Source organism: Pristiophorus japonicus, unplaced genomic scaffold (genome assembly GCF_044704955.1).
Source record: "Pristiophorus japonicus isolate sPriJap1 unplaced genomic scaffold, sPriJap1.hap1 HAP1_SCAFFOLD_1344, whole genome shotgun sequence".
NCBI classification, from domain to species: Eukaryota; Metazoa; Chordata; class Chondrichthyes; family Pristiophoridae; genus Pristiophorus; species Pristiophorus japonicus.
The window spans coordinates 1-12,500 of record NW_027251013.1 but is presented as its reverse complement, the minus strand read 5'-3'; the positions used below and the strand labels follow the sequence as shown (position 1 = coordinate 12,500).

At 57.8% G+C, this 12,500-nt stretch overlaps 1 protein-coding gene across 1 annotated transcript in view; it reads left to right on the top strand.

Annotated features, from left to right (window-relative positions):
* LOC139242466 (breakpoint cluster region protein-like) overlaps window positions 1-6,489 on the top strand; it is a gene marked incomplete at its 3' end in the record, with an annotated part of 13,340 nt that extends 6,851 nt beyond the window's left edge. Inside the window, exons 2-4 of the mRNA XM_070870373.1 lie at window positions 3,061-3,209; window positions 4,429-4,533; window positions 6,304-6,489. Coding sequence (XP_070726474.1) covers window positions 3,061-3,209; window positions 4,429-4,533; window positions 6,304-6,489 — 440 coding nt within the window. The remainder of the gene's footprint in view (window positions 1-3,060; window positions 3,210-4,428; window positions 4,534-6,303) is intronic.
* Between the last annotated feature and the right edge of the window lie 6,011 nt (window positions 6,490-12,500).

Here is a 12,500-nt window from a genome sequence, read left to right as displayed (position 1 = left end):
GTGATTCCCCCTCCCTCACTCCCCCAATCACACTGTGTGATCCCCCTCCCTCACTCCCCCAATCACACTGTGTGATTCCCCCTCCCTCACTCCCCCAATCACACTGTGTGATCCCCCTCCCTCACTCCCCCAATCACACTGTGTGATTCCCCCTCCCTCACTCCCCCAATCACACTGTGTGATCCCCCTCCCTCACTCCCCCAATCACACTGTGTGATCCCCCTCCCTCACTCCCCCAATCACACTGTGTGATCCCCCTCCCTCACTCCCCCAATCACACTGTGTGATCCCCTCCCTCACTCCCCCAATCACACTGTGTGATCCCCTCCCTCACTCCCCCAATCACACTGTGTGATCCCACTCCCTCACTCCCCCAATCACACTGTGTGATTCCCCCTCCCTCACTCCCCCAATCACACTGTGTGATCCCCCTCCCTCACTCCCCCAATCACACTGTGTGATCCCCCTCCCTCACTTCCCCAATCACACTGTGTGATCCCCCTCCCTCACTTCCCCAATCACACTGTGTGATTCCCCCTCCCTCACTCCCCCAATCACACTGTGTGATTCCCCCTCCCTCACTCCCCCAATCACACTGTGTGATTCCCCCTCCCTCACTCCCCCAATCACACTGTGTGATCCCCCTCCCTCACTCCCCCAATCACACTGTGTGATCCCCTCCCTCACTCCCCCAATCACACTGTGTGATCCCCTCCCCCACTGATGGGGAGACTCTCTATAAAAGGGGTCCGTGATGGGGAGACTCCCTCTATAAAAGGGGTCCCTGATGGGGAGACCCTCTATAAAAGGGGTCCCTGATGGGGAGACTCTCTATAAAAGGGGTCCCTGATGGGGAGACTCTCTATAAAAGGGGTCCGTGATGGGGAGACTCTCTATAAAAGGGGTCCCTGATGGGGAGACTCTCTATAAAAGGGGTCCCTGATGGGGAGACTCTCTCTATAAAAGGGGTCCCTGATGGGAAGACTCTCTATAAAAGGGGTCCCTGATGGGAAGACTCTCTATAAAAGGGGTCCCTGATGGGGAGACTCCCTCTATAAAAGGGGTCCGTGATGGGGAGACTCTCTATAAAAGGGGTCCCTGATGGGGAGACTCTCTATAAAAGGGGTCCCTGATGGGGAGACTCCCTCTATAAAAGGGGTCCGTGATGGGGAGACTCTCTATAAAAGGGGTCCCTGATGGGGAGACTCCCTCTATAAAAGGGGTCCCTGATGGGGAGACTCCCTCTATAAAAGGGGTCCGTGATGGGGAGACTCTCTATAAAAGGGGTCCCTGATGGGGAGACTCCCTCTATAAAAGGGGTCCCTGATGGGGAGACTCCCTCTATAAAAGGGGTCCGTGATGGGGAGACTCTCTATAAAAGGGGTCCGTGATGGGGTAACACCCACCGGTTTAAGTTGACGCACCCTCACATCAAATGGAGAGGATTCCCAGGCAACTGACTACAGGGCCTTCAGGTCCCTTGAGAAACCCGGAAATCCTGAGGCCTCAGTGTGGCTGAGTTTTGCAAAGTACAACAGAGACTGGAACTTCCTGAGCAAACCACATGCGAGGGTTCGCTGTAACTGAGCAGGCAGAGCGAGAGCTTCGCTGATCAGCAACAGTTCAATTGAGTAAACTTATTTGAGAGGGGATTTGACAGAGGAGCTCAATATCATGAGGAATCTGGACAGAGTAGATCATGAGAAACTGTTCCCACTGGGGGAAGGGTCTAGAACCAGAGGATACAGATTTAAGATGATTGGCAGAAGAACCAAATGCAATATGAGCAAAAACTATTTTATTTGGCGAGTGCGGCACTCCCCCAGTACTGCCCCTCCGACAGTGCGGCACTCCCTCAGTACTGCCCCTCCGACAGTGCGGCACTCCCTCAGTACTGCCCCTCCGACAGTGCAGCACTCCCTCAGTACTGCCCCTCCGACAGTGCTGCACTCCCTCAGTACTGCCCCTCCGACAGTGCTGCACTCCCTCAGTACTGCCCCTCCGACAGTGCGGCGCTCCCGCAGTACTGCCCCTCCGACAGTGCGGCGCTCCCTCAGTACTGCCCCTCCGACAGTGCGGTGCTCCCTCAGTACTGCCCCTCCGACAATGCGGTGCTCCCTCAGTACTGCCCCTCCGACAGTGCGGCGCTCCCTCAGTACTGCCCCTCCGACAGTGTGGCACTCCCTCAGTACTGCCCCTCCGACAGTGCGGCGCTCCCTCAGTACTGCCCCTCCGACAGTGCGGCACTCCCTCAGTACTACCCCTCCGACAGTGCGGCACTCCCTCAGTACTGCCCCTCCGACAGTGGGGCACTCCCTCAGTACTGCCCCTCCGACAGTGCGGCGCTCCCTCAGTACTGCCCCTCCGACAGTGCGGTGCTCCCTCAGTACTGCCCCTCCGACAATGCGGTGCTCCCTCAGTACTGCCCCTCCGACAGTGCGGCGCTCCCGCAGTACTGCCCCTCCGACAGTGCGGCGCTCCCTCAGTACTGCCCCTCCGACAGTGCGGCACTCCCTCAGTACTGCCCCTCCGACAATGCGGTGCTCCCTCAGTACTGCCCCTCCGACAATGCGGTGCTCCCTCAGTACTGCCCCTCCGACAGTGCGGCGCTCCCTCAGTACTGCCCCTCCGACAGTGCGGCACTCCCTCAGTACTGCCCCTCCGACAGTGCGGCACTCCCTCAGTACTGCACTGGAGTGTCGGCCTAGATTTTTGTGCTCAAGCCCCTGGAGTGGGACTTGAACCCACAACCTTCTGACTCAGGGCAAGAGTGCTGCCCACTGAGCCACGGCTGACACTATGATACTGAGGGATGGTGCAGGGGGGTGGGCGGAGGGGCGGGGGCGTGGGCCGGGGGGTAACAGCCACGAGGCAGATGTTCCTGCCCCAGGCGCGGAGGTCCTGCTCCCCCCTTCGCGATATTGGGTCCGGGGCGCTCACGAGAGGAACCAATGAGCCCAATTTCTCCCCCGATGACTCTATGGTGGGCAAAGATTTGCAATTGTCTCCACATCCGCTCCCCTAACAACCGATCCGGGTATTTCTCCGTTCCCCCCCCAGTTTACGGAGACGAAGGGGAAGATCAAGAGGATGACCAGGTGTTCACCCAGGATCCCCTGCCGTATGGCCTCGTCCAATCAGATCGCAGCCACGGTGACCGATCGTCGGAGGACAGTGGAACGTTGTCGCCCATTGGTCCGCTCACACCGGTAGGTCCCGAAAAATCACATTCTCACACACTCACTCACACTCACTCACACTCACACTCACACACACACTCACTCACACATACTCACACATTCACACACACGCACACACACTCACACACTCACTCACACGCACACACACTCACACACACACTCACACTCACACTCACACACACTCACATACACACAATCACACTCACACGCACTCACACACACTCACTCACACATTCACACACACGCACACACACTCACACACACACTCACACTCACACACACTCACACTCACACACACTCACTCACACATACTCACACATTCACACACACTCACACACACACTCACACTCACACACACTCACACTCACACACACTCACTCACACATACTCACACATTCACACACACTCACACACACACAATCACACTCACACACACTCACTCACACATACTCACACACTCACACACACTCACACACACTCACTCACACATACTCACACATTCACACACACTCACACACACACAATCACACTCACACACACACACACACACAATCACACTCACACACACTCACTCACACATACTCACACACTCACACACACTCACACACACTCACTCACACACACACACACTCACTCACACTCACACACATTCTCACACACTCACTCACACTCACACACACACATACTCACACACACTCACACACACACTCACACACACACACACTCACTCACACTCACACACATTCTCACACACTCACTCACACTCACACTCACACACACACACACTCACACACACTCTCACACACACACTCACACACACACAAACTCACTCACACTCACACACACTCACACACACACACAGACACTCACTCACACTCACACACACTCACACACACTCTCACACACACACACACTCACACACACTCACTCACACATACTCACACATTCACACACTCACACACACTCACACACACACACTCACACACACATACTCACACTCACACACACGCACACATACACACACACTCTCTCTCTCTCACTCTCTCTCAAAAACCCAACACTCACAATCACTATCACTCACACTCTCACTCACTCACTCACACATTAAAACACACACACACACTCACACTCACACATTCACCTGTAGTATGGCCAGCTGGATTTGAGAAGCACGGTGTGTGTTTCCAATCTCTCAGGTTTGCTCTCCATGTTCCCCCCTCTTGCCTAGTTGGAGGAGGACCCTGAGAAACAGCTTCAGAGGAGGAGGATGGTCCTGAGTAAAGTGTTGGAGAACGAAGGCATATACGTCTCTGAGCTGGAGAGTCTCCTAATGGTGAGTAGGCTGTGTAAAGAACACTGTCTCATCTAACACTCCCAGAGCAGGTACAGGGGGTTAGACACAGAGTAAAGCTCCCTCTACACTGTCCCATCAAACACTCCCAGGGCAGGTACAGGGGGTTAGATACAGAGTAAAGCTTCCTCTACACTGTCCCCATCAAACACTCCCAGGGCAGGTACAGCACGGGGTTAGATACCGAGCAAAGCTCCCTCTATACTGTCCCATCCAACACTCCCAGGGCAGATACAGGGGGTGAGATACAGAGTAAAGCTCCCTCTACACTGTCCCATCAAACACTCCCAGGGCAGGAACAGCACGGGTTAGATACAGAGTAAAGCTCCCTCTACACTGTCCCATCAAACACTCCCAGGGCAGGTACAGGGGGTGAGCTACAGAGTAAAGCTCCCTCGACACTGTCCCATCAAACATTCCCAGGGCAGGTACAGCACGGGTTAGATACAGAGTAAAGCTCCCTCTACACTGTCCCATCAAACACTCCCAGGGCAGGTACAGCACGAGGTTAGATACAGAGTAAAGCTCCCTCTACACTGTCCCATCAAACACTCCCAGGGCAGGAACAGCATGGGTTAGATACAGAGTAAAGCTCCCTCTACACTGTCCCATCAAACACTCCCAGGGCAGGGACAGCACAGGGTTAGATACAGAGTAAAGCTCCCTCTACACTGTCCCATCAAACACTCCCAGGGCAGGTACAGCACAGGGTTAGATACAGAGTAAAGCTCCCTCTACACTGTCCGATCAAACACTCCCAGGGCAGGTACAGCACGGGGTTAGATACAGAGTAAAGCTCCCTCTACATTGTCCCATCAAACACTCCCAGGGCAGGTACAGCATGGGTTAGATACAGAGTAAAGCTCCCTCCACACTGTCCCATCAAACACTCCCAGGGCAGGCACAGCACGGGTTAGATACAGAGTAAAGCTCCCTCTATCCTGTCCCATCAAACACTCCCACTGCAGGTACAGCACGGGGTGAGATACAGAGTAAAGCTCCCTCTACACTGTCCCCATCAAACACTCCCAGGGCAGGTACAGGGGGTGAGATACAGAGTAAAGCTCCCTCTACACAGTCGAATCAAACACTCCCAGGGCAGGTACAGGGGGTTAGATACAGAGTAAAGCTCCCTCTACACTGTCCCATCAAACACTCCCAGGGCAGGTACAGCATGGGTTAGATACAGAGTAAAGCTCCCTCTGCACTGTCCCATCAAACACTCCCAGGGCAGGTACAGGGGGTTAGATACAGAGTAAAGCTCCCTCTGCACTGTCCCATCAAACACTCCCAGGGCAGGTACAGCACGGGGTTAGATACAGAATAAAGCTCCCTCGAAACTGTTTCATCAAACACTCCCAGGGTAGGTACAGCACAGGGTTAGATACAGAGTAAAGCTCTCTCTACACTGTCCCATCAAACACTCCCAGGGCAGGTACAGGGGGTTAGATACAGAGTAAAGCTCCCTCGTGTCCCGACATGAGTTTGGCTCCCCGTGCTCACGACCTCGATGAGTTTGATCACAATGAGATCGTTGACAATGTTGCGGCTCAAGACGCAACAGAAGCTGGCATCAGGCCGAGCTGCGTCTCAATTTCCCCCGGTAACTGAGAGAGGGAGAGAGTGAAGGAGAGTCAGAGTGAGCCATTGACGTCTTGTTTGAAAGGTCAGAGGTCACGCGCGTCTGACGGGGCCGCAGAGAAGCAAAGGTCGATGTTCTGCCCGTTACCTTCTCGTTCCCTCTCTCCGCAGCCAATCAGGCCGCTGAAGGCTGTCGCGTATACATCGCAGCCCGTGCTGACCAGCCAGGAGATACAGACCATCTTCTTCAACGTGCCCGAGCTGCACAACCTTCACAAGGACTTCTGCTCCAAGCTGAAGGAGCGGACTGAGGGCGGTGACGCGCTTCAGCCCGTGGGAGACCTGTTCCAGCAACTGGTGAGGGTCGCACATCGCTGAGAGTTTGTGCTGGCGACTAGGCACCAGCCTGAGAAACCAGCCTGAAATTACTGGCTGCCTGATTGTGTTGTGCTGATGTTTGAAGGTGCATCCCGGGGCTGTGGTGTGTTGGTGTTTGATGAACGTGATACTTGAGACAATGTGGGAGTACGTGTGATGCACACTTTCAGGCGTGACACTTTAAAGCTGTGACACGTTTAAGTGTTACATTTAACTTGTGGCACTTTCAATTGGGAGATAGTTACAAAAAACAGAATGGCTTGCATTTCTATAGCGCCTTTCAGGACCTTAGGACGTCGCAACGCCCTTTACAGCCAATGAAGCACTTTTTGAAGTGTAGTCACTGTTGTAATGTAGGAAACTCGGCAGCTAATTTATGCACAGCAAGCTCCCACAAGCGTGATAAAGACCAGATCATCTGTGGGATAAATATTGGCTTCGGACCAAGGCAGCTGAAGGCACGGCCGTCAATGGCGGACCAATTAAAATCGTTGACGGTCAAAATGCCAGAGTAGGTGGAGTGTCGCAGTCTAGGGGGATAATAGGGCAGGAGGAGATTACAGAGATAGGGTGAGTCCATGGAGCCATTTGCTTAACTGTTAGCCAGTGTACATCAGCGAGCACGTGGGTATGGGGTGATATTTGCAGCACGAAGGGGAAAGGGCAGGGGAGTGGGTTTTGCTGAGACACGTCACAGGCTTGAACGGGGCCTACTTCTTTGCTGGAACGGTTTTATGATTCTTAACGGCCTTCGAAATAGTGCCTTGGGATCTTTTACATCCACCTGAGAGATCAGACAGGGCATCAGTTTAACGTCTCATCCGACAGTGCGGCGCTCCCTCAGCACTGCCCTGGGAGTGTCAGCCGAGATTTATGTGCTCAAGTCCCTCGAGTGGGACTGGAACCGACAACCGTCTGACTCAGAGAGGAGTGTGCTAACCCACTGAGCTACTGCTGACACCAGAGGTGTGACACTGTCGGGGGTGACACTGTCGGGTGTGACACTGTCGGGTGTGACACTGTCGGGGGTGACACTGTCGGAGGTGACACTGTCGGGGGTGACACTGTCGGGTGTGACACTGTCGGGGGTGACACTGTCGGAGGTGACACTGTCGGGGGTGACACTGTCGGGGTGACACTGTCGGGGTGACACTGTCGGACGTGACACTGTCGGACGTGACACTGTCGGGTGTGACACTGTCGGGGGTGACACTGTCGGGGGTGACACTGTCGGGTGTGACACTGTCGGACGTGACACTGTCGGGGGTGACACTGTCGGGGGTGACACTGTCGGGGTGACACTGTCGGACGTGACACTGTCGGGTGTGACACTGTCGGGGGTGACACTGTCGGACGTGACACTGTCGGGTGTGACACTGTCGGGGTGACACTGTCGGGGGTGACACTGTCGGGGGTGACACTGTCGGGTGTGACACTGTCGGGGGTGACACTGTCGGGGGTGACACTGTCGGGTGTGACACTGTCGGGGGTGACACTGTCGGGGGTGACACTGTCGGACGTGACACTGTCGGGGGTGACACTGTCGGGTGTGACACTGTCGGACGTGACACTGTCGGGGGTGACACTGTCGGGGTGACACTGTCGGGGGTGACACTGTCGGGGGTGACACTGTCGGACGTGACACTGTCGGGGTGACACTGTCGGGGGTGACACTGTCGGGGGTGACACTGTCGGGGGTGACACTGTCGGACGTGACACTGTCGGGGGTGACACTGTCGGACGTGACACTGTCGGGGGTGACACTGTCGGGGGTGACACTGTCGGGGTGACACTGTCGGGGGTGACACTGTCGGGGGTGACACTGTCGGGGTGACACTGTCGGACGTGACACTGTCGGGTGTGACACTGTCGGTGTGACACTGTCGGGGGTGACACTGTCGGGGTGACACTGTCGGGTGTGACACTGTCGGGGGTGACACTGTCGGGTGTGACACTGTCGGGTGTGACACTGTCGGGGGTGACACTGTCGGGGGTGACACTGTCGGTGACACTGTCGGGGGTGACACTGTCGGGGGTGACACTTTCGGGGTGACACTGTCGGGTGTGACACTGTCGGGGGTGACACTGTCGGGGGTGACACTGTCGGGGTGACACTGTCGGGGGTGACACTGTCGGGGGTGACACTGTCGGGGTGACACTGTCGGGTGTGACAATGTCGGGGGTGACACTGTCGGGGTGACACTGTCGGGTGTGACACTGTCGGGGGTGATACTGTCGGACGTGACACTGTCGGGGGTGACACTGTCGGGGTGACACTGTCGGGTGTGACACTGTCGGGCGTGACACTGTCGGGGGTGAGACTGTCGGGTGTGACACTGTCGGGTGTGACACTGTCGGGTGTGACACTGTCGGGGGTGACACTGTCGGGTTGACACTGTCGGGTTGACACTGTCGGGGTGACACTGTCGGGGTGACACTGTCGGGGGTGACACTGTCGGGGTGACACTGTCGGGGGTGACACTGTCGGGGTGACACTGTCGGGGGTGAAACTGTCGGGTGTGACACTGTCGGACGTGACACTGTCGGACGTGACACTGTCGGGGGTGACACTGTCGGGGGTGACACTGTCGGGGGTGACACTGTCGGGGTGACACTGTCGGGGGTGACACTGTCGGGGTGACACTGTCGGGGTGACACTGTCGGGGGTGACACTGTCGGGGTGACACTGTCGGGTGTGACACTGTCGGGGTGACACTGTCGGGGGTGACACTGTCGGGGGTGACACTGTCGGGTGTGACACTGTCGGGGGTGACACTGTCGGGGGTGACACTGTCGGGGGTGACACTGTCAGGTGTGACACTGTCGGGTGTGACACTGTCGGGGGTGACACTGTCGGGTGTGACACTGTCGGGGGTGACACTGTCGGACGTGACACTGTCGGGGTGACACTGTCGGGGGTGACACTGTCGGACGTGACACTGTCGGGGTGACACTGTCGGGGGTGACACTGTCGGGGTGACACTGTCGGACGTGACACTGTCGGGGGTGACACTGTCGGGGGTGACACTGTCGAGGGTGACACTGTCGGACGTGACACTGTCGGGGTGACACTGTCGGGGGTGACACTGTCGGACGTGACACTGTCGGGTGTGACACTATCGAGGGTGACACTGTCGGGGGTGACACTGTCGGACGTGACACTGTCGGACGTGACACTCTCGGGGGTGACACTGTCGGACGTGACACTGTCGGGGTGACACTGTCGGGTGTGACACTGTCGGGGGTGACACTGTCGGACGTGACACTGTCGGGGTGACACTGTCGGGGGTGACACTGTCGGGGTGACACTGTCGGACGTGACACTGTCGGACGTGACACTGTCGGGGGTGACACTGTCGGGGTGACACTGTCGGACGTGACACTGTCGGGGTGACACTGTCGGGGGTGACACTGTCGGACGTGACACTGTCGGGGTGACACTGTCGGGTGTGACACTGTCGGACGTGACACTCTCGGGGGTGACACTGTCGGGGGTGACACTGTCGGGTGTGACACTGTCGGGGGTGACACCTGTCGGGGGTGACACTGTCGGGGTGACACTGTCGGACGTGACACTGTCGGATGTGACACTGTCGGGGGTGACACTGTCGAGGGTGACACTGTCGAGGGTGACACTGTCGCGGGTGACACTGTCGAGGGTGACACTGTCGGGTGTGACACTGTCGGGGGTGACACTGTCGGGGGTGACACTGTCCGACGTGACACTGTCGGGGGTGACACTGTCGGACGTGACACTGTCGGACGTGACACTGTCGGGGTGACACTGTCGGGGGTGACACTGTCGGACGTGACACTGTCGGACGTGACACTGTCGGGGGTGACACTGTCGGGGGTGACACTGTCGGACGTGACACTGTCGGGGGTGACACTGTCGGACGTGACACTGTCGGGGGTGACACTGTCGCGGGTGACACTGTCGGGGGTGACACTGTCGGGTGTGACACTGTCGGGGGTGACACTGTCGGGGGTGACACTGTCGGACGTGACACTGTCGGGGGTGACACTGTCGGGGGTGACACTGTCGGACGTGACACTGTCGGGGGTGACACTGTCGGGGGTGACACAGTCGGGGGTGACACTGTCGGACGTGACACTGTCGGGGGTGACACTGTCGGGGGTGACACTGTCGGGGTGACACTGTCGGGGGTGACACTGTCGGGGGTGACACTGTCGGACGTGACACTGTCGGGGGTGACACTGTCGGGGGTGACACTGTCGGACGTGACACTGTCGGGGGTGACACTGTCGGGGGTGACACTGTCGGACGTGACACTGTCGGACGTGACACTGTCGGGGGTGACACTGTCGGGGGTGACACTGTCGGAGGTGACACTGTCGGGTGTGACACTGTCGGGGGTGACACTGTCGGGTGTGACACTGTCTGGGGTGACACTGTCGGGGGTGACACTGTCGGACGTGACACTGTCGGACGTGACACTGTCGGGGGTGACACTGTCGGGTGTGACACTGTCGGGGGTGACACTGTCGGGGGTGACACTGTCTGGGGTGACACTGTCGGGGGTGACACTGTCGGGTGTGACATTGTCGGACGTGACACTGACACTGTCGGACGTGACACTGTCGGACGTGACACTGTCGGGGGTGACACTGTCGGGGGTGACACTGTCTGACGTGACACTGTCGGGGGTGACACTGTAGGGGTGACACTGTCGGGGGTGACACTGTCGGGGGTGACACTGTCGGGGTGACACTGTCGGGGGTGACACTGTCGGGGTGACACTGTCGGGGGTGACACTGTCGGGGGTGACACTGTCGGACGTGACACTGTCGGGGTGACACTGTCGGTGTGACACTGTCGGGGGTGACACTGTCGGGGTGACACTGTCGGGGGTGACACTGTCGGGGGTGACACTGTCGGATGTGACACTGTCGGACGTGACACTGTCGGACGTGACACTGTCGGGTGTGACACTGTCGGGGGTGACACTGGCGGGGTAACACTGTCGGGTGTGACACTGTCGGGGGTGACACTGTCGGGGTGACACTGTCGGGGGTGACACTGTCGGTGTGACACTGTCGGGTGTGACACTGTCAGACGTGACACTGTCGGGGGTGACACTGTCGGGTGTGACACTGTCGGGGGTGACACTGTCGGGTGTGACACTGTCGGGGGTGACACTGTCGGGGTGACACTGTCGGACGTGACACTGTCGGGGGTGACACTGTCGGGTGTGACAATGTCGGGGGTGACACTGTCGGGGGTGACACTGTCGGATGTGACACTGTCGGGGTGACACTGTCGGGTGTGACAATGTCGGGGGTGACACTGTCGGTGGTGACACTGTCGGGGTGACACTGTCGGGTGTGACAATGTCGGGGGTGACACTGTCGGTGGTGACACTGTCGGGGTGACACTGTCGGGGTGACACTGTCGGGGTGACACTGTCGGGGGTGACACTGTCTGGGGTGACACTGTCGGGGGTGACACTGTCGGACGTGACACTGTCGGGGGTGACACTGTCGGACGTGACACTGTCGGGGGTGACACTGTCGGGTGTGACACTGTCGGGGGTGACACTGTCGGGGGTGACACTGTCGGACGTGACACTGTCGGGTGTGACACTGTCGGGGGTGACACTGTCGGGGGTGACACTGTCGGGCGTGACACTGTCGGGTGTGACACTGTCGGGGGTGACACTGTCGGGTGTGACACTGTCGGGGGTGACACTGTCGGACGTGACACTGTCGGGGTTGACACTGTCGGGGGTGACACTGTCGGGGGTGACACTGTCGGACGTGACACTGTCGGGGGTGACACTGTCGGGGGTGACACTGTCGGGCGTGACACTGTCGGGTGTGACACTGTCGGGGGTGACACTGTCGGACGTGACACTGTCGGGGGTGACACTGTCGGACGTGACACACACTGTCGGGGGTGACACTGTCGGGTGTGACACTGTCGGGCGTGACACTGTCGGGGGTGACACTGTCGGGGTGACACTGTCGGG